Below are 22,847 nucleotides of genomic sequence, written 5' to 3' on the forward strand. Positions count from 1 at the left end.
AGGTGCAGATCGGAGAGAGGGTTTCGCAGACGCTGGGACAAGGTGAGCGATGAGATGAGTATTCCATTTTTTGCATGCATCGTTTATTATGATCTGGGGCCTGGAAAGATCCTAGAAAATAATATTTAACATCATAACTTAAAAGAAATTACATCCATCCAAGTGGAGCAAACATAATAATATAACAGAATAATTTTAAGGCTAATCAAATTTCCCTGTAAAATTCACGCAAATTGCCCAATTCGATACTTGGCAGATCTGCTCTTCTCTAACCTTTACTCCCATTCATCCTTTTTCACAAGAAGTCCTAACTGCATGTTGAGCAATAATTCTGAATACTCAGTTAGGTCATAAAAAAGGGAGAAGAAGAGCTTACTTTTTATTCATATTACATAACAGCCGCGAGTTAAATATTTTTTGATTATTTCTTTTAGAGACATTTTGATTTCCTTATTTCTCAGACTGTAAATTATAGGATTGATAAATGGAGTAAACACAGTATATAGCAGTGATAAGAGTTTGTTAATATTCAAGGTTTGTACCACTGTTGGGAAAACATAAACACTCAATATAGTCAAGTAAAATATGGAGACAACAATGAGGTGAGAGCTACAGGTGGAGAAGGCTTTCCGTCTACTGCTGGACTGAACCCGGAAGATGGTGGAAATTATATTAGCATAAGATATTATTATAATTGTGATAGGGATGACAAGTATAGGAAAGCTCATTATGTAGACTTCAATTTGAATAATTTTAGTATCAGAACAGGCAAGTTCTATTAAGGGAACAAGATCACAGAAAAAATGGTCAATGATATTTGGTCCACAAAATTTCATCGTCGATACTGTTATGGTATCAATGAATGCAAGGAGAAAACCAACAAGCCAAGACAACGTGGCCAACTTCACACAATCTCTACTTGTCATGATGATGGTGTAATGGAGAGGATTACAGATGGCCACATATCTGTCATAGGACATCACTGTGAGGAGGAAACATTCAGATGTTTCTATACCACCAAATATACAAAATTGAGTCAAGCATTCAATAAAAGTAATTGTTTCCCCATTGTTTAATAGAATATGGAGAGTGTAAGGGACAATATCTGTGATCAATAAGATATCACTGATAGACAGAAGTGAGATGAAGAAGTACATTGGAGTGTGGAGATTCTTGCTGGTGGACACCAGTGAGATGAGCAAGAGATTACCACATATTGTCCCACAGTAAATCATGAGGAGAAGACAGAAAATTACAATTCGTGAATTTTGGCAACTTTGAAAACCTAGAAGAAAAAATTCTGTGTCCATAGTCAGATTGCTTTCCTGTACAAACATAAAAATGTAACAATTGATTGTTGGCAATATTAATTATTATTATTTATTATTATAGCGATATTTATTCCATGGCACTTTACATGTGAAAAAGGGGTATACATAGCGAAAACAATTACAATAATCTTAAACAAAACGTGACTATGACTGATACAGGAGGAGTGAGGACCCTGCCCACATGGGCTCACAGTCTACAAGGGATGGGTGAGGATACAGTAGGTGAGGATAGAGTTGGTCGTCCAGTGGTATGGTGGAACAATGGTTAATGCAGGTTTTAGGCTTGTCGGAAGAGGTGGGTCTTCAGGTTCCTTTTGAAGGTTTCCACGGTCGGCGAGAGTCTGATATGTTGGAGTATAGAGTTCCAGAATAGTGGGAATGCAATAGAAAAATCTTGTATGCGATTGTGAGAAGAGGAGATAAGAGGGGAGTAGAGAAGGAGATCTTGTGAGGATCGGAGGTTGCGTGCGGTTATGTTCCAGGAGACTAGGTCAGAGATTTATGGAGGAGACAGTTTGTGAATGGCTTTGTATGCCATGGTTAGGGTTTTGAACTGGAGTCTCTGAGCAATGTGGAGCCAGTGAAGAGAAGGACAGAGAGGAAAGGCCGGGGAATAGCATGGGGACAGGTGGATTAGTCGGACAGCAGAATTTAGAATAGATTGGAATGGTGTGAGAGTGTTAGAAGGGAGGCCACAGAGCAGGAGGTTGAAACGGTCGAAGCGGGAGATGATGAGGGCATGCACTAGTATTTTTGCAGATTCATGTTTGAGGAATGTGTGCGAATCCGGGAGATTTTTTTAAGTTGGAGTCGGCAAGAAGTGGCAAGGGCTTGGATATATGATTTGAAGGAGAGTTCAGAGTCGGGGGTTACCCCAAGGCAGCGAGGTTGAGTGACTGGGGAGAGTTGACAGCCATTGACGTTGATAGATAGGTCAGTTGGGGGGGTTGAATGAGATGGCGGAAAGATCATGAATTTAGTTTTGAAGGATGAAATAGCGGACAGACATTGTGGAATTTTGTTTCGTAGGGAGGAGATATCGGGTCCAGAGAGGTAGATCTGTGTGCCGTTGGTATAGAGGTGATAATGGAATCCATGAGACTCTATGAGCTCTCTAAGGCCTAAGGTGTAGATGAAGAAGAGTAGGGGTCCTAGAACTGAACCTTGGGGGACACCGACAGGTAGGGGGTGAGATGAGGAGGTTGTGTGTGAGTGGGAGACATTGAATATCTGGTCTGTTAGGTATGAGGAGATCCAGGACAGGGCTAAGTCTGTGATGCCAAGAGATGAGAGAGTCTGGAGTAAGAGGGAATGGTCCACTGTGTTGAAGGCAGGTGACAGGTCAAGGAGGAGGAGGATAGAGTAGTGTCGCTTGGATTTGGCAGTTAGTAGGTCATTGATGACTTTAATCAGTGCAGTTTCAGTAGAATGGTGTGGTCGGAAACCAGATTATAGTCAGTCGAAGAGGGAGCCAGAGTAGAGGTGGTAGTATAGTTCAGAATTTACGTGTTGTTCCACTAGTTTTGAGGCATAGGGGAGAAGTAATATGGGGCGATAGCTAGTCAGAGAGGATGGGTCAAGGGAGGGCTTTTTGAGGATGGGTGTGATCGAGGCATGTTTGAAGCATGAGGGGAAGATGCAAGTTGTTAGTGACAGGTTGAAAAGGTGGGCTAGGGTTGGGATAAAGATAGTGGTAAGGTTTGGGATGAGCTGGGACAGAATTGGGTCAAGTTCTCAGATGGTGAAGTGTGATTTGGAGAGTAAAGAGGAACGTTGATCTTCTGTAATGGTGGAGAAGGTGGTTATGGAGGAGGAGGATTGAGTAGGTGTGGGGAGGGACTGTAGGGACTTTAGGCAAAAGCTTTGTCTGATGGTATCAACATTCTGCTTGAAGAATGAGGCAAAGTCTTCGGCTGAAGTAAGAGGAGAGGGAGGAGGTACTGGGTGATGGAGAAGAGAATTGAAGGTGTTGAATAGCTGTTTGGGGTTGTGAGACAGGAAGGATATGAGAGATGAGAAGTATGTGTGTTTTGCTGCAGTGAGTGTGGACTTGAAGGTAGTGAGGGACTGTTTGAATGCGATGAAGTACACATTGGAGTGAGACCTTCTCCGTCTATGCTCAGCAACCCTGGAGGCCCGTTGCAGTTCTTTAGTTAGGCTGGTGTGCCAGGGTTGTCTGTTGATTGTGTAAGCTTTGGTATGTGTGAAGGGGGGCGACCGAATTAAGAGCTGCAGCTGTTGTGGTGTTGTATAAAGTGGCAGCCACATCTGCATCATGTAAGGAACTAATGTCTGTAAGAGAGAGAAGGGATTCAGAGAGTGAGTGTAGGTCAAGGTGTTTAAGATTTCTGCAAGTGTGTGCAAGTTTGTGGAGTGGTGATTGTTGCCCTGGAGAGGAGAGGGTAGAGAATGTAAGTAGGTTGTGGTCCGAAAGAGGGAGAGGTGAGTTAGAGAGGTTAGATAGGGAACAGAGGTGGGTGAAGTGTGTGGCCATCTTTGTGGGTGGCTGCGGAAGACCACTGAGTAAGGCTAAAGGAAGAAGTGAGGGACAGAAGCTTAGACACAGACGAGTGGGAAGTGTCATTGGGGATGTTTAAGTCGCCCATGAGGATAATGTTGATGTCAATGGAGAGGAAATGAAGTAGCCAGGTGGTGAAGTGGTCAAAGAAGGTGGTAGTTGATCCTGGGGGTCGATAAATGACAGTCAGTTGGAGCTTGGAGGGGGAGTAGATGCAAACACAGTGCACCTCAAAAGAGGGTAGAGTAACGGAGGGTGGCAGTGGGATTTGGGTGAAGGAGCAGTTATCTGATTGGAAGAAACCTATTCCTCCACCCTGCTTGCTGGTTGGGCTGGTGGTGTGGGAAAGGTGGAAACCACCATACGAAAGTGCAGCAGGAGAGGCCGTGTCAGATGGGGTGAGCCAGGTTTCAATGATGCCGAGGAAGGAAAGCTTGTTAGTGACAAAGAGATCATGAATGTAGGAAAGTTTCTTGCAGACGGAGTGAGCGTTCCATAGAGCTCCTGTTAGAGGGACTGGGAAGCAGGGGCTGGGTGGATGGGTATAAGGTTAGAAGGGTTACGAGTGTTTGGCATAGATCGTGGGTAGGAGATGGAAGTAATTGTAGGGATGTGGTGAGAAGGGCCAGGATTTGGAGAGTTTTTGCTGGCAGTGAGGAGGAGCAGAGAAAGTGTTAGTAGGTGAGAGCAGGAGAGGGCAAGAGGTTGGTGTCTGTGTTTAGAGACACAGGATTCAATGTTGAGGAATAGATCTGAGGAGGAGTGAGATGAATGGGGAGGATGGAGAGAGGGATGAAGAGTTCATTACTAGGTGTAGGGTTTAGGGGTTGTTTGGAAAAGGTGAAGGATTAAGGGGGTGAGAGTGAAAACAAACACAAACATTGTTTACTGTTACTTAGTATCCAGTTACCTTCAGTTACCTTCAGTTCACTTGAGGTTTAATTCATATTTCTCACACTTAAGCAATGGACACACTTAAGGTGAGGGACACAGACTAACGTCTGACACAGATTCCTGGCCCACTATCTGCATGGAAATCTGGATGGGAAAGTTGGGTCACGTACCATTAGTATATAGGAGAAGAGAGGTAGAGAGAAATCTGCATGGAAATCAGGATGGGAATGCTGAGTCACGTACCTGTAAGAGGAATGGATAAACAAAGATGCTGATTAGAGTGCGGTGGTGGCAGGTAAGGTACAGTCTGCATGCATCATATTAATCAAATTGTGCTACTTTGTCTTCAGTCACAGGAAAAGTGGGTTTAATATAGTTAAATTATACTGATATTTAAAAAAATCCCACAGCTCATTTCACACAGGGACAGAAAAAAATGTGTTTGAGCTGTTTAACTTCAGGATTGCTGAAACACATTGAAAATGGGAGTGGTAGTCGGTCTGGATTAATAATCCAAAGATTCAAACGACATAGAAAGGTACTGTTCTTCAGGTCTCTTCCTTAACATTCTGATCACATATTACTGTAGGTTGCAAAAACGTTGTTACAGATACCCTTTAACAGCATTTTTTTTTCTTAATCTTCACATGCTGCAATTGCAAACCAGGAGAGACATTTTTTAACTTGTATCATAATTTTGTTACTAAATATGATTCCTAAAATATAGGATTTTGTGCCACGCAAGCAAGGTGTTATGAATGTGTACAAACTCACATAGAATGTGGTAATAGAAAAAGGAAAGTTCAACCACAGGGAGGTGCTGCATCTATACTCAACTGGTCCCTGTACTGATAAAAAAGGCCCTAGCCACAAAACTAAAAGCACCACCTCAGACCTAGCTACCAAAAAGGCCTTCAAGGGGTTTTTCCTACCTCCTGAGGAACCAGAGGTAGGCGACAAAATACTGCAAACAAGAGAAGAGGAAAATGTGAAGTTAAATATGAAAACAGATTCATACTGGGTAGTGAAGAAAAACTAAGAAGAACCAAAATAAAAGGAAGAAGTAACCTTCCAGAAACCTAACAGTGGTAAAAGGAAAAGGTGGAGGGAAGTAAATCAAAAAGGCACACTGCAGGAATACAACTGGAAGCTATGGAACTGCTGAACACACATCCACCATAAGGTATAGACAGAAAGGAAGTACAGTGAAGGGTGAACAAATAAAACCTCACCCAGAATGTGATAAAGCAGACCAAAATGGAAAAATGAGAAACACCTGGAGAGGAGCAAGTCAAGAAGGGAAAACAAGGACAAGAGAAACCATCAGAATTTGGACAGGGAAGAAAGATCAATAGCTCCGCAGACAGAGGCACCATCGACCAACAGGTCATCGGATCAAATCCCCAAACCAAGCCATGACACAAGGCAGCAAGATTTTGTTTATTAATTAATTAATTTATTTCTACATAAGGAAGCTGGGTATATACAACTGTAAGTCCTATTTGTTAGAGTACAGTATAGCGAATAGTGGGGAGATTAAAAGGTAACATTGAATATGACTCATATATAAAATATAAGATAGAGTAGAATTGTTTAAAATATACAACAAAACAAAGAATATAATTCTCATTACACCAATTCCCAATATAGAAAGCATAAAACAATGATGCTTGTGAATAATGAATTTACCCTGCTGTTCTTTTCGTATTGACTAATCACTTGTACTGTTCGGGTCAATATGACCCGACCGATTAACACTTTTACAACCCAAGGTGGTTTGCACATTAATGACCAGGCCAATTTTTACAATTCTGACCACTGTCACTTTATGAGGTAATTATTCTGGAACACTTCAACGGATCCCCCTGATTCTGAGAATTTTTTTCGAGACATATTGTACTTCATGAATGTGGTAAGATTTCTTCGATATCACTTTCGTTTATTTGTGAAAAAAATGGAAATTTGGAGAAAATTTAGAAAATTTTGCAATTTTGAAAATTTTAATTTTTATCCCATTAAATCAGAGAGATATGTCACACAAAATAGTTAATAAATAACATTTCCCACATGTCTACTTTACATCAGCACAATTTTGGAACCAAAATTTTTTTTATTAGGGAGCTATAAGGGTTAAAATTTGACCAGCAATTTCTAATTTTTTCAACAAAATATACAAAACCATTTTTTTAGGGACCACATCACATTTGAAGTCACTTTGAGGGGTCTTTATGACAGAAAATACCCAAAAGTGACACCATTCTAAAATATGCACCCCTCAAGGTGCTCAAAACCACATTCAAGAAGTTTATTAACCATTCAGGTGCTTCACAGGAATTTTTGGAATGTGGAAGAAAAAAATTAACATTTAACTTTTTTCACAAAAATGTTATTTTAGACCCAAGTTTTTTTATTTTTGCAGGGGTAAGAGGAAAAAGTGGACCACAAAATTTGTTGTTCAATTTCTCCTGGGCATGCAGATTCTCCATATGTGGAGAAAAACCACTGTTTGGGCACACGGCAGGGTTCGGAAGGGAAGGAGTGCCATTTGACTTTTTGAATGTAAAATTTGCTTGAATAATTAGAGGACGCCATGTTGCATTTGGAGAGCCCCTGATGTGCCTAAACAGTGGAAACCCCACACAAGTGACACCATTTTGGAAACTAGACCCCACTGGGAACTTATCTAGATGTGTGGTGAGCTCCTTGAACCCCCAGGTGCTTCACAGAAGTTTATAACATTGAGCCGTAAAAATAAAATTTTCAATGTTTTTCAGCCCCCACTTTTGCATTTTCATAAGGGTAACAGGAGAAATTGCACCATGCAGTTTGTTGTGCAATTTCTTCTGAGTAACCACATACCCCATATGTGGGGGAAAACTACTGTTTGGGTGCACGGCAGGGTTCGGAAGGGAAGGTGTGTCATTTGACTTTTTGATTGTAAAATTTGCTTGAATAATTAGCGGATGTGCCCCTGATGTGCCTAAACAGTGGAAACCCTCCTCAAGTGACACCATTTTTGAAACTAGACCCCTCAGGGAACTTATATAGATGTGTGGTGAGCACCTTGAACCCCCATGGAGCCGTGAAAATAAAAAAATCAAACTTTTTCCACAAAAATAATGTTTTAGCCCCAATTTTTTTATTTTCACAAGGGTAAGAGGAGAAAATGGAACCAAAAAACTTTTGTGCAATTTCTCCTGAGTATGCCAATACCCCATATGTGGGGAAAATACAGTGTTTGGGCACACGGCAGAGTTCAGAAGGGAAGGAGCACTGTGTGACTTTTTGAATGCAAAATCGGCTGGAATCGAGAGCGGATGCCATGTCGCGTTTGGAGAGCCCCTGATGTGCCTAAATAATGGGAACCCCCCACAAGTGACCCCATTTTGGAAACTAGACCCCTCAAGGATTGTATCAAGGGGTATAGTGAACATTTTGAACCCAGAGGTACGACACAGAATTTGATAACATTAGGTCATCACATTGAATAAGTTGTCATTAGTCTTGAGCGCAAGTGCTCACTACTTGAGTTTTCATTGGGTACTCAGGTATGCACCATGTATCGCGTGTGCTCGAGTGACATGTTCAAGTCCCCACCCACATGTTTCACGGTTATTAGACACCCAAAAAAAAACATGCGGGGATCGCTCGTGCATGGCTGGCAATCCCCGCAAGTTTTTTTGGGCCGCGAAGCATAGGGGGCGGAGACTCGAGCACCCGCATTACTCAATGCATACACGAGCACCCGATGCAAACTCAAGTAGCGAGCACTGGCACTCAACACGAGTTGCCATATCGTCATCTTTTTTTTTTTTTTTTTACTTTTGAAAAAAAAACCAGCCCTAACCCCGACCCTAACACCAACCCCAGCTCTAGCATTTATTTTTTACGCCGTTCTTAGTGCGGTTTAAGTGATTAGGTGACTTTATTTTTTGGGTCAGTGCGACTATAGAGATACCAGAATCATATGGGATTTTTATGACTGACAGCAGTCACACACTAAAAGACACATATTTTTGTAAAATCTAGTTTTTGCATCACCATATTTTGAGAGCTATAATTTTTCCATATTTTGGCTGACAGAGTCATGTGATGGCTTGTTTTTTGTGGGATGAGTTGACGTTGTTATTGGTGCCATTTTCAGGCACGTGACATTTTTTGATCGCTTTCTATTCCGGTTTTTGGGAGGCAGAATAATCAAAAACAAACAATTCAGGAATTGTTTTTTTTTTTCTGTTCAGCGTGTGGTAAAATTGATAAGGCAGCTTTATTCTTTGGGTCAGTACGTTTACAGCGGTGCCAAATTTATATCGTTTTTCTATGTTTTGGCGCTTTTACACAATAAAAGCTATTTTATAGAAAAAAATATTTTTTTGCATCGCTTTATTCTGAGAGCTATAACTTTTTTATTTTTCGGCTGATGGAGCTGTATGGCAGCTTATTTTTTGCAGGAGGAGATGACGTTTTCAGCGGTACCATTTTTATTAATATTTGTCTTTTTGATCGCGTGTTATTCCATTTTTTGTTTGGCGGTATGATGATAAAGCATGGTTTTTTGCTTCGTTTTTTTTTTTTTTTTTTTTTTTACCGTGTTCACTGAAGGGGTTAACTAGAGGGACAATTTTATAGGTCAGGTAGTTACGGATGGGGCTATACCAAATATGTGTACTTTTATTGTTTGTTTGTTTGTTTTTTTCATAATAATATTTATTGATGGGTACATTATATTTTTATTTTTAGTAGATTATTTTTTTATTTTTTTTTTATATTTTTACAATTTTTTTTTCTCTTTCTGAGAGTTTTTTTTACTTTTTTACTTTGTCCCACTCAGGGACTTTCACTTTTTTTTATTCTGATCGCATGCATAGCATAGGGATGGAGAACCATCCCTTCACCATGCATGCTGTCAGTGCTGCACAGTGAGAAGATAGTTTGGTCATGTACTGCGCATGACCAAAAAATCTTTCTGCTGTCTGGTGACCTGGATGTTGTCATGACGACATTGAGTCATCATGGCAAAATCCGGGAAGCCGCGGCAGACAGTGCTGGAGGCTAGAAGAGGAGGTGAGCATCCCGATCACCTCCCCTTAGCCACCGCAATGCTGCGATCGACTTCAATCACAGCATTGCGGGGGTTAATGTTCTGGGAGCGGTGCGGGACTGATCCCTGAACATAGCACCGGGTGTCAGCTGTGACAGCCTGTGTGCGGGCGCGATCGCCAAGACGTACTAATACGGGTCAGGCTCTTAAAGCCCAGGGCACAGACGCGTATTAGTACGTCTTGGGCTTTAAAGGGGTTAAAGTCTGTTCATTTTGACATTTAGCCACTCTAAGCGGATTATTTGCATACTAGTTGCATTATTTAACTGTATGTGAACATTGTTGGTAAAAAAACAAATGAAAAATAAAAATCAAAACTTTAGATTTCCAAAGAAAATAAATCAAAGTGTTGTATAGGTTCACTTATTTCTATATTCAGGCATTCTTACATTCTGCACAAAAATAACACGTGCTTTATATAACTATTTACTACAACTAGAACATGTAATATTAGATGGACAAATGCTGCATCCTTTCCTTTTTAGGCTTTTCCAGTGTTGGTGGAGGCTGTGGTTTTGTGTTTTTGAGCCTGCTGCCGGATACGGTTTACTATAGCTGCTGCTCCTTAACTTCAGGGATTTACGCTTCTTCCTAAAATAGATAACTAGTGACTTTCCTAATTCTCCCAGAAGGATTCTTCATTTATGCTGTTTATTGGCATTCCAATTGGGGTTTATTTCAGGCCATAAAACAAATGCATTGTAAGCAGATACATCAAGAATGATTTTTAGTCTGCTTGTGTACATTGCTATTAGTTGATCTAGTGTATGAACGACCCCTTTGGTGGAATTATAATCTAATATCATCTGTACCTTTTTGTCATCTCGACTACTTACTACATTATCATGGTGCATCGTGCATTATCATGGTGCATCACAATGACCTGTTAGTTTTTTTGGGAAATGTAAGAAACCAGTGTATCTCCAATAAAGTAAAACGTTGAACTATGAACATCTCTTTTACCAAGGATACCTTGTAGCAGTTCAGGCTTGCTTTTTCTTACAGTGTCCAGCATTGTAAGTTTTCATTTTAGCAACAGCTACCCCAGTTATAAAAAGTTGCCACATTTAGTCCTCCTAGTCAATACGTCAAATCTGAAATGACTCGCATACCCTGATTCTATTCAGGTTTTTCTCCAGGCTTTTTTCCTATATATTCCTGAGCACTTAGAGCTACTGATGAGTGAGCATGCTCGCTACTGATCCGTGGTTGCCCGAGCATCTCAGTACTCGAGATGCTCGGTGCTCGGCGAGTATTTCCGGGTTGCTCGGTGGGAGCTCGGGTCTCCTCCCTGCATTTTTGGCGCTCTTTAGAGCCCCAATAAACATGCAGGGTTTGCCTGCCACTCACTGTAATGTTGTAGCCATGTTGGTTGTGGGCATTACAGTGATTGGCTGGCCACACAGCGTCATCAGACCTTGCGCCGCCATGCTCATCACAGTCATTCCATATCAGACAGTGTAGGGAGAGCTGCTGCTGCGTCAGGGAGAGATTTGATCGTGTACTAGGTAGTGTAGGGAGAAAATCCGTAAAATACACATATCCATCTTAGCAGACAATCCTTTAGAAGATTAAATAAAACATCTGCAGAGATATCAGGCAGGCAGTGTATATAGGCAGGCAGGCAGTGTATATAGCAGACTGCAGTGCACATAGGACAAGAGGCTCTATTCCAATTTTGCCTTCTGCTGCTGTTAGATATTTCTATACAAAGGCCCAGGTCTCAGGAGCCAGGAATACTATTTTTGGATCTTAATCCTCATTGTTTGCTTAAAAAGCAATCCAGAGAACACCGTTTTTCTGCGCCATTTGCTTGTTGGCACTGCGGAATACAGCCAGATCCTTTCCTTATTACAGCGCTAGAAATCAAGCTATTTAAAACTGTGTTTTCTCCATGACCCGGATCACATATATGTTGTCAGAAAATACTGCCATTTCTGGCCTCCATTAAAAATTTCTTTCAGTGTGTCAGTGAAGCAATTCACCGCAGTTTGCTGGTCAAACAACTTACCTATAGGCCAGGTATTTGAAACTCTGTTTTCTCCGTCACACGGATCACATATACAATCGCTCCAAACTCAGTCATTTGTAGTAAGCGTGGAAGATACTGTCCTACATTTAAAATGGGAAAGGCACATGGCAAGGGATGGGGAACTGGACGTGATTGTGATGGTGCATGCAGAGGCCAAGGACAAGGCCGTGGGCAAGCTGAAATTGTGCCACAACTAACACCCACATCTTCAAGCCTGACCTTCCTGTCCCAATTCCTAGGGGACCCCAGCACTCCACTATTGAACACAGAGCAGTGTCAAAAGGTTGTTGGTTGGATAACTGATAATGCTTCCAGTCACTTATGAACCACCACCACCACTCTGTCTTCCACATGGTCAAGTCTCAGTAGCAGTGAGTCTGGACTGCATATTTCTCACCCTGATCCTTCTTCCTCCCACCATGCCAAGTGCCCAGAAACAACTGATCCCACACTTGGACACTGTGAAGAGCTGTTCACTTTTCCATTTATAGATTCGGGCCTCTCGCCCGGTCCACTTGAAGCAGGGCAAGAGGAAATTGCGTGTAGTGATGCTCAAATATTTGAGCAGCCACGGTCACAGAAAGGCGATGGTGGAAAAATGTCACAAGAGGTGGACGATGATGAGACACAAATGCCAGAAAGTCAGGAGGAGGACCTGGGTGCGGAAGTGGAAGACAAGGTGGTGGATGATATAGTAACTGACCCAACCTGGCAGGGGGACATGCAGAGCGAGGACAGCAGCACACAGGGTGAGGGAGGCAGAGCACCCCAACAGGCAGGAAGAAGCAGTGTGGTGGCCGCAGACAGAAGGCAGGCACCCATTCACCGTAACACCAACACGAAGGAAGTTGCCAGTACAAATGTTTCGTCTTCCCGAGTCTGGTTGTTTTTTAAAGACTCTGCCGATAACCCCAAAAAGGTCATTTGCACCACCTTCCAGGCCAGCATCAGCAAGGGGGGGGCAAAACGACCAGCCTGACTACCACCAGCATGATCAGGCACATGGCAGCAAAGCACCCGACTTTGTGGGCCGAACCCCAGGGTCCAGGAACAGTGTCTGTGGGTGGCACCATTGCTTCTTCCGCTGTTGTGCATGCAAGCCAATCCCCTGCCCATGGTGCATGCGAAGATGCCTCCTGCCTTACACCTGTCGTTGCGCACTCTCAAATATCAGCATCAGGAAGCACGTCCATGTTCTTGTCCCAGCGCAAATTTCAGTTGTCCATGCCCCAGTCCATGGAATGCAAGCACAAATATGCAGCCAACGCCCCACAGGCCACACTACTAAATTCTCACATTTCATGACTGGCTGCGCTCGAAATGTTGCCTTTTAGGCTTGAGGAGACCGAAGCATTCCGCAACCTGATGGCGGCGGCCATCCCTCGGTTCTTGGTCCCCAGCCGCCACTATTTCTCCCGGTGTGCCGCCCCCGCATTACAAAAAGCACTAGTCCCAAAACATTAGCCATGCCCTCAACAACTCAGTTACCGGGAAAGTTCACCTAACCATGGACAGGTGGACATGTGCTTGTGTGCATGGACGGTACATCTCGCTGACGGCACACTGAGTTAACATAGTAGAAGCCGGGATTCAGTCGGATCATGGATGAAACACGTCCTCCCGACACCAAGGATTGCGGGCCCTAGGTCAGTAAGGGTTGCTCCCACAGTCTACAGCTTCTGCACTCATCCTCCTCAGCCTCCTCCCCCTCTTCAGCCTCCATCTTCAAAATGACCACATCAGTCACAAGCTGGAAGCACTGCAGCACTGCCTCAGCCAAGCGGCAATAGGCTGTGATGAAGCTAATATCCTTAGATGACAAACCGCACAATGCTGAAGAGCAGGCAGATCTGTGGCTCACACCGCTGAACCTACAGCCAGGCATGGTCGTGTGTGACAATGGCCAGAACCTGGTGGCGGCTCTGAGGCAAGGTGAGCTCACACGTACCATGACGGGCCCATGTGCTTAACCTCGTGTTTCAGCGGTTTCTCAAATCCTACCCGGAGCTGCCGGATCTGCTTGTTAAAATATGCCGCCTGTGTTCCCATTTGAGATAGTCAGCTACAGCTTCCGCAACCATTGCTGTGTTTCAGCAGCGTTTGCAGCTTCCGGCTCACAGACTGGTGTGTGATGTCCCAATGCATTGGAACTCTACACTGCAGATGTTGGGTAGGATTTGAGAGCAGAAGAGAGCAGTTGTTGAGTACAAGCATAAACAAGGCCGTCGGTATTCAGTTCAGACTCAAAACAAAAGACCTCAGGAGTGGACATGGATGTCAGACATATGTGCCATCCTCCAAAACGTTGAGGACTCCACCAAGATGGTGAGCGGTGATGATGCCATATTTAGCATCACCATCCCGCTTCTCATTCTTCTGAAATACTCTCTGCTCACAATCAAAGTGGATGCATTGCAGGCGGCGCACGATTAGATGGAGCAATGAACCATACTGTGTGATTACACACAGCCAAGCCTCATCTCATCCCAACGTGGATTGGGTGATAATGAGGAGGAGGAGGAGGAGGAAGGAGCTAGTTTCTTGCACTATAGATGGTACTACCTGTACAGCTGTCACACCGTCTGTTCAGCGAGGATGGCCAGAGGACAGAGAGGAGGAGGAGGAGAGCATGGCTGAGTTTATGTTACGCTGCCTTTCCCATGACCCTTGCGTTCTCAAAATTTTGGTTGACAGTCATTAATGGTTTGTGATACTTCAAGACCCATGCTACAAGGAGAACTTTATATCTCTTATTCCTGAGGCGGACAGTTCTACAAAAATGGGGCTGTAATTGTTGCTGAACTATTAAAAAATTCCCATCTGATAACGCTGGCAGCAGAGGGCACACTTCATTGGACAACCGAGGAGTACAGGCGAGAGAGACACAACTTCAATCGAGCAGAGGCAGGGGAACACTGTCAAAGTTCTGGAAGAGTTTGATCAGACCCTCCCATAGCAAAGGCCCTGAGGCGCGGGGTACTCTCACAAGGAGTGCAAAGTTTTGGAAGATGCTGAGGGAGTACCTTGCCGACTGCACAAACGTCCTCCGTGATTCCTCTGTGCCTTTTAATTATTGGGTATCCAAGCTGGATACGTGGAATGAACTGGCTCTCTATGCCTTGGAGGTCCTGGCCTTCCCTGCCGCCAGTGTTTTATCAGAGCGGGTTTTTATTTCAGCTGGTGGAATTATAACTGATAAGCGCATCCGCCAGTCAACTGAAAATGCTGGCAGGCTGACTCTTATAAAAATGAACAAGGGGTGGATTGAGCCAAACCTCTCAACACCACTGAATCATAGCAGCGTAACATAAACTCAAATCCAGTGTCTTTTCTTGGGAGGTGTGTTCCCATGCTCCTTTTCACATCCACACACGGGTAAACGCTTCCTGATTTTGGCTATTTGCTCTTGTCCTCCTCATTCTCCTCATCTTCCACCACAATATCACCAGGGTGACCGTGGTCCGTGATGCAACACCCACATAATTTTTTTAAAGTGTGGTGTTTATGATGCCCCTAAATAAAAAAAATATATACAGTATGTTTATGTATACCCCCCAGGGGTAAATATTTGTCAGCCCATAAACTTAGTGCATGGGCATTACAAGTATAGGAGGCCCGCACCTTTCTAATGGAAACATTTTCTTATGAGGCCCTCCTCCACGTCTCTTCCAAAGGGCATTGAAGTGCCTCCAAATTTTTGGCAGCCCTTGCATTCACTGCATAGGTGAACACTATGGGAGACTCTCTCCATTCTAATGGAATTTGTCATTACTGTGGCCCTGCTCTGTGTGTCTTTAAATTGTTAGTGGGGTTTTTCTTAAATTTGGTCAGCGGTTGGACTCACTGCATACCCTATAACTGTATAGCAGACTCTCTCCTTTCAAATGGGAACATGTCGTACTTGTTGCTGTGGCCCTGCTCTATGTGTCTTTAAATTCTTAGTGGGGTTTTTCCTAAAATTGGTCAGCCGTTGGACTCACTGCATACCCTATAACTGTATAGCAGACCCTCTCCTTTCTAATGGGAACATGTCGTACCTTGTTACTGTGGCCCTGCTCTATGTGTCTTTAAATTCTTATTGGGGTTTTCCCAAAATTGGTCAGCCGTTGGACTCACTGTATACCCTATAACTGTATAGCAGACTCTCTCCTTTCTAAAGGGAACATGTCGTACCTTGTTACTGTGGCCCTGCTCTATGTGTCTTTAAATTCTAATTGGGGTTTTTCCTAAAATTGGTCAGCCGTTGGTCTCACTGCATACCCTATAACTGAATAGCAGACTCTCTCCTTTCTTATGGGAATTTTTCATTACTGTGGCCCTGCTCTATGTGTCTTTAAATTGTTATTGGGTTTTTCCTAAAATTGGTCAGCCTTTGGACTTACTGCATATTCTATAACTGTATAGCTGACTCTCTCCTTTCTTATGGCAATTTTTCGTTACTGTGGACCTGCTCTATATGTCTTTAAATTCTTAGTGGGGTTTTTCCTAAAATTGGTGAGCCGTTGAACTCACTGCATACCCTTTAACTGTTAAGCAGACTCTCTCCTTTCTAAAGGGAACATGTCGTACCTTGTTACTGTGGCCCTGCTCTATGTGTCTTTAAATTCTAATTGGGGATTTCCTAAAATTGGTCAGCCTTTGGACTCACTGCATATCCTATAACTGTATAGCAGACTCTCTCCTTTCTTATGGGAATTTGTCGTTACAGTGGCCATGCTCTATGTGTCTTTAAATTCTTAGTGGGGTTTTTCCTAAAATTGGTCAGCTTTTGGACTCACTGCATACCCTATAACTGTATAGCAGACTCTCTCCTTTCTTATGGGAATTTTTCATTACTGTGGCCCTGCTCTATGTGTCTTTAAATTGTTATTGGGTTTTTCCTAAAATTGGTCAGCCGTTGGACTCACTGCTTACCCTATAACTGTATAGCAGACCCTTTTCTTTCTAATGGGAACATGTCGTACTTGTTACTGTGGCCCTGCTCTATGTGTCTTTAAATTCTTATTGGGGTTTTGGGTTGCGTCCAAAATTTTGACAGCCCTTGCAGTCACTGGATACGCAATAACAGTATAGGAGACCCACTTGTTAATAATGGGAACAACAAAGCATAGCCGGCTGATGGCTCTCTAACAATAGCGAGGGCCGACTGCTGGCCTTTTAGGAATAGTAAGGGCCGTCTGATGGCCCTATAAAAATAGGATTTATGACTTTCAGCGTCCCTCTATCATAAATAAAACATGACATGTGTGATGATGTGTCACACACCACATTTCCAGTTAAGGTTGTAAAATGTTAAAATGACATTTCCAGGTGAATGCATTTGTCTAAAAAAATAACGTAAAAAAAACAAAACAATAGGATCTTTCTTAAGTATAAAAAACAGCGTCACCATTTTAGCCACAATGTAATCACATTTTTCAGCTCCTGCACCTCCTCCTCCATCTCCGAAATGACCACATCAGTCACAAGCTGACAGCACTGCAGCACTGCCTTGGACAAGTGGCAACAGGTTGTGCTGAAGATAACATGCTTAATGCTTAATTGACAAACCGCCCAACGCTGCAGAGTTGTTGAAAGCTGAGCAGCTGATCTGTGACTCTCACTGCTGAACATACAGCCAGGCATGGTCGTGTTTGATGATGGGCAGAAACTGGTGACGGAGAAATGACACCCATAGTAGATATGGCTTCCCTCTATGCCAGTCCATTCACCGAGCTAAATACAACTCTCAGTAAAAAAAAGCTGTGGACTGGCTCCGTACCATACCTGGCCACATACACCTGTCCACGTGTTTGTGGGTAGGCGGTCTTTCCCAGTAAGTGCACTGGGGAGGGCATGGGTAATGTTGTGGGATCCGTGCTTGTGGAAATCGGAGACGATACCAGGAAAAATAATGGCGGCTGGGGACAGAGTTTGGATACCTGGTCGCCGCCACCATAAGATTGTGGACAGATTCCGCCTCCACGAGCCCAAAACACCACATTTCAAGTGCAAACAGCTGCCTAGAAATCAGGCAGTTAGTTTTGCGGCCTGTGGGTGGGTGGGTGGGCAGCAGGCTGCATACTTGCGCTTGCATTCCAAGTAACAGAAAACTAAGCAGATGGTGGCCTCTATCAACATCATGGCCTCACCTCGGCACTATGAACTCTCCTGAAGGAGAAGCCAGGGCCCATCAGAGGAGTCTCCCGTTCTCTGGTGGGCCGTCCAACCCTGCTGAGAAGCAGCCCTGGCTAAGAAAAGCGTGGGGGAAGGTTCCCGGACACTCTATGGCTCCTTTTTTATTGTTGATCGGATTTGCTTGTGCATGTTATTTCTTAAACCGCATTGCAGATCAGGCCATTTTCCAACTCTGTATTCATGAAATTAAATGCGCAAAGAAAGATGTTTGTGTGTCAAAGCACCACCGACAAGTGCAAGTTTATGTGGGATGGGCTGCCATTGCTTCTCCAACAAGCTGCATTAGAGGACTTCCTGGGAGAAATGACACCAAGGGTAAATACGGTTTCCCTCTATACCAGTCCTTTCACCGAGTTAAATACAACTCTCAGCAAAAAAATCTGTGGACTGGCTCCGTACTGTCCCTGGCCACATACACCTCTCCACGTGTTTGTGGTTAGGCGGTATTTTACAGTAAGTGTACTGGGGAGGGCTCGGGTAATGTTGTGGGACCCGTGCTTTTATAAGGCGGAGATGACACCGGGAGAAACAGTGGTCGCTGGGGACCGAGTATGGACACCCGGCCGCCGGCCGCATGAGTTTATGAAAAGCTTCCGCCTCCGCGAGCCTAAAAGGCCACATTTCAAGTGCAAGCGCAAGTGCAAGCAGCTGTCAAAAATTTGGCAGTATAGTATTGCAGCCTGTGGGTGGGTGGGTGGCTGGCTGCATACTTGCTCTTGCATTCCAAGGAATGGGGTAGGGACAACAGAACGCTGCACTGGGACAAGGACATGGACGGTGATTGTTGCAAGTCAGCAACAACAGGTGCATGGCGGGAGGCATCTTCGCATGCGCCAAAGATCACTTATGATGGGCACACTTTTAGGCAGTGACCCGAGAGTCAGAAATGTTTCCAGAGGTCTTCCCCTATGCTGTTTCCATGTCTTTTCAGCACTGCATGTTTGTGTCTGAAAATGTGTCACACAGCACATGGCCAGATAAGGTTGTAACATGTTAAAATGCGTTTGTCTTTGTTAAAAGCAATGCAAAAGTGCAAAAACGCATGAAAAACTCTACGTATGAACATAGCCCAAGGTGTGGAGGAGTATTTTTGTTTTTGGTTATTTATTTTGCCTTATATACAAATCATTACCCTGGAAAGGATGTTCCTTAATATATTTCCCAGGAAAATCCATTTTGGTATTGCTTTTGTATGTTTTACTGTGAGTCCATAAAAGTGGCATAATACTCTGACAACGTTGTTGACAGCAGTGACCTGCGAGTCAGAAATGCTTCCACGGGTCTTCACCATGCTGTTCCCCTGTCATTTACGCACTGTTCCCATCGATTTGGGCAATTTTTAGGCCCTCTGCAGACCGCCGTGGGGAGCTGCCTGAAAAATTCTCTAGTTTCCCATAGACTTACATTGGGCTCGTTGCTCGGATCGAGCACCCGAGTATTCCAATTTGCTTGACCCGAGTAACAAGCACACGAGCATTTTAGTGATCGCTCATCACTATTTATAGCATATGAACTGCTGCTGTTAAAAAGTGTACATATCTTGATGCCGTACTTTTCCTGGCTTACGTGGTGTATATTGTTTGAATGGGCACTTAGCTCGGAATGCTACAATTTGTTCATCCACAGTGACATTTTCACTAGTATTGTATAATTTTGGAAGAATCTCTATCCCTTTATTCCAAACTTATCTAATTGCAGCTAGATATTAGAGATTTATCTGATGTTAGCTGAGGACAATTTCCCTGCCTGGGCAGAAGACTGCAAGTTTCAAATTTAATTTTTGTTTTCAGACTGAATTGGTTGCATTAAACTAGATGTCTTGGTATTGTGGCACATCAAATTCAACTTTAGCATCAGAATTCTCATAATCACTTTCCCCACCACTTATGTGGTCCTCAACTCTGGACACTTTCTTCAGTTGGATATCTTCTTCAGATTCTGTGGCGTTGGCAAGCTTTTACAATTCAGCTTCACTCAATTAACATTTTCATTACATTTTTATCCAACCATCCAAATAATGGACACAACTTTCACGGGGTTAAATAAGCTTTGTGGTATAAAATAGTACTACATAAATAAACAACAATAATAATAATAATAATAATAATAATAATAATAAAATTGCAGCAAACGATAACCAGTATAGCAACAATAAGAGCTTATATACTACAGAGAAACAGACCTGTACTCAAAGCTCATCCATCTGCAGTAACTTGCAAATGTATTGAATGCACTGACCTGCAGGAACTGGAAAAATGGATAAACAATAGTAAATGCAATAAATAATCCAGATTAATATATATAAATCGCTTATGTGACTGAAAATATGGCAGGAGATCTATATAAAACACTACTGTGTCATATTGACCCAAACAGTACATTTGTAACAATTATTATCTCATACAGAGAGAGTTAAAATTAAAAAAAACAAAAAACAACACTCATAAAACTGCACCTATTGTGGTAAAGGGACTTGCTCGGCTGTCACAGAGGAAGACAAAGGAAACACGTCTTGAAGTGGAGATATGGTAAGTAGCGTCCCGGCCATCTCTCATCTACTCACAAAGAATCAGACCCAAGATGATAGTTTAACCTCTTCAGCACCGAACATGCAAAAGAAACTTCTAGGTTCAGTTCACTGAGGCTCGTAGCCATAGTGAAACATATCTCCCCTCACATACTTCACCAGTGACTCTGTCATATATTGCCCCCTCTGCCCAAAGCCGGAGGTCTGGGCACCTCCAGACACCAGACAGGGAATTCTACAGAGGGCATCAGCTTTACCGTGTAACTTACCGGGACTTTGCTCCACGTGAAAACAAAAGTCCTGGAGACCTAAGAACCACCTTGTGACCCAGGCATTCTCACCCTTCTTTTCCCTCAATCATCTCAAAGGGGCACGGTCCGACACTAGTTTAAACTTTCAGTCTGCTAGGTAATATCTCAGTCTATCTACAGCCCATTTTATGGCTAAGCACTCTTTTTCTACTATTGTGCAGTTTTTCTCACAGGAAGAGAGCTACCCGCTCAGATAGACAATAGGATATTCCTCTCCACTTATCTCCTGAGAGAGCACGGCTCCTATGCCAACTTCTGAAGCATCTGTCTGAACCACAAATTCTTTATTAAAGTCTGGTGCGACCAGGACTGTCTGTTTGCACAGTGCCAGCTTCAGCTGCTGGAACACTGTCTCCATTTCATTCATCCATTTCACCATCGTTGATCTGGTGCCTTTGAGGAGACCATAAGTGGCACATCCTTCATGGCAAAATTTCGGATAAACCGCCTGTAGTATCCCACAATTCCAAGAAACACTCTCACCTGCATCTTGTAGAGCGATTGTGGCCATTTCTGGATTGCCTTGACTTTTGTTGACTTGCGGCTTAATTTTTGCATCTCCCGACTACATAGCCTAAGTACTTTGCTTGTTGGATTTATAGTAAACCCCTCCTTCCTCTGAGCATCCACAATTGCCTGTACCTTTGGTAGATGACTAGCCCAGTCTGGGCTAAAGACCACAATGTCATCAAGGGATGCTGCGGCATGCTTCTTATGTGGGGCTAGGATCTGATCCATAGCCATCTGGAAGGTGGCTGGGGCCCCCTGCAGTCCGAAATGCATCCGAGTGTATAGGAAACACCCATCAGGTGTCAATAAAGCAGTCTTCGCCTTTGCCTTCTAGGACATGGGGATCTGCTAGTAGCCCTTCGTCATGTCGAGGGTGGTAATATACCTCGTAGGTTCAAGCCTCTCGATGAAATCTTTGACGCGGGGTATCGTGTATGCGTCACACTTGGACAATTCATTCAGCCTGGCGGCAACTGTGAGAACAGGTCATGATTTCTTTGCAGCAGTTTTCAACATTGTTGCTTCTGGGCTGGCGATAGAGTCTCCGCTATCGTGACATCTTCTACCTTGGCTTTGGGACCTGCTCCCAAGCAATGAGCTTCCACAAGTTCCCGATCTCACCACGGCTTGAGTGCGTCTTTCTTCGGCCTGGTTGGTGGACTTCATAGTTAACTTTACTGAGTTTCTCCACCATCTCATACAAGCCTTGCCACTTAGCAAGAAACTTGCTCTCGACTGTGGGGATAAGCACCAGAACACAGTCCCAAAGCTGGAACTGTCTCAGCCTTGCTGATCGGTTATAGACCCTGGCCTGGGCCTCCTGTGCCTGGAAGAGATATGCCTTCACAATATGCATCACTTTCACCATTCTCTCCTGCATCTGGGCGACTTGTTCAATGATGTTCCGGTGGGGCGTAACCTCGGCTTCCCAGGTTTCCTTGGCAATATCCAGGAGCCCTCGCGGATGTCATTCATACAGTAGCTCGAATGGGGAGAAACCAGTAGAGGCTTGAGAAACCTCCTTCCCAAGAAGAGCAGGAATGGTAGCAGGTAGTCCCAGTGACGACCATCCTTCTCTATCATTTTTTTAACATCGCTTTTAAGGTTTTATTAAAGCGCTCCACTAGGCCGTCAGTCTGTGGATGATAAATGGAGGTACACAGCTGGGAAATCTGGAGGACCTTACACAGCTCCTTCATTACCTTGCTCATGAATGGAGTTCCTTAATCAGTTAGTATCTCCTTCAGCAGACTGGTCCTGGCAAATGTATGGACAAATTTTCTAGGCTATGCTCCTACTTGATGAGTTCCTTAGTGGCACCGCCTCTGGGTATTGGGTCACATAGTCCATGACCACCAAAAGGTATTGGTGGCCCCGTGCCAAATTAACTAGGTCCATGGCAATCCACTCAAAGGGGATTTCTATCACCGATAGGGGGATTAGAGG

General features: G+C 43.7%; 1 protein-coding gene across 1 annotated transcript; it reads right to left on the reverse strand.

Moving 5' to 3' along the window:
* Positions 1-383: 383 nt before the first annotated feature.
* On the reverse strand, positions 384-22,281 carry LOC141167491 (olfactory receptor 5G9-like). The gene is made up of 3 exons (XM_073654891.1): positions 21,968-22,281; positions 21,375-21,561; positions 384-1,325 (listed from the first exon to the last, which is right to left on the reverse strand). The coding sequence occupies exons 1-3, from the start codon at positions 22,279-22,281 to the stop codon at positions 384-386; spliced, it is 1,443 nt and encodes a 480-aa protein (XP_073510992.1).
* Positions 22,282-22,847: the final 566 nt, after the last annotated feature.

The sequence above is a fragment of the Phyllobates terribilis genome, unplaced genomic scaffold, assembly GCF_046119375.1.
Source record: "Phyllobates terribilis strain yellow unplaced genomic scaffold, ASM4611937v1 Scaffold_11__3_contigs__length_659146591, whole genome shotgun sequence".
In the NCBI taxonomy this organism is placed as follows: domain Eukaryota; kingdom Metazoa; phylum Chordata; class Amphibia; order Anura; family Dendrobatidae; genus Phyllobates; species Phyllobates terribilis.

Bases quoted from the DNA above. Each gene is read 5' to 3' on its own strand.
- LOC141167491 (XM_073654891.1), bottom strand. From the start codon at position 22,281: ATGCAGGAGAGAATGGTGAAAGTGATGCATATTGTGAAGGCATATCTC. The intron at 21,562-21,967 runs GTAGAAGATGTC...TGTGGTCTTTAG, and splicing joins GAGCAGGTCCCAAAGCCAAG to CCCAGACTGGGCTAGTCATC. The intron at 1,326-21,374 runs GTGAGAGTGTTT...ATGTTTGTACAG, and splicing joins AATCGCTCTACAAGATGCAG to GAAAGCAATCTGACTATGGA.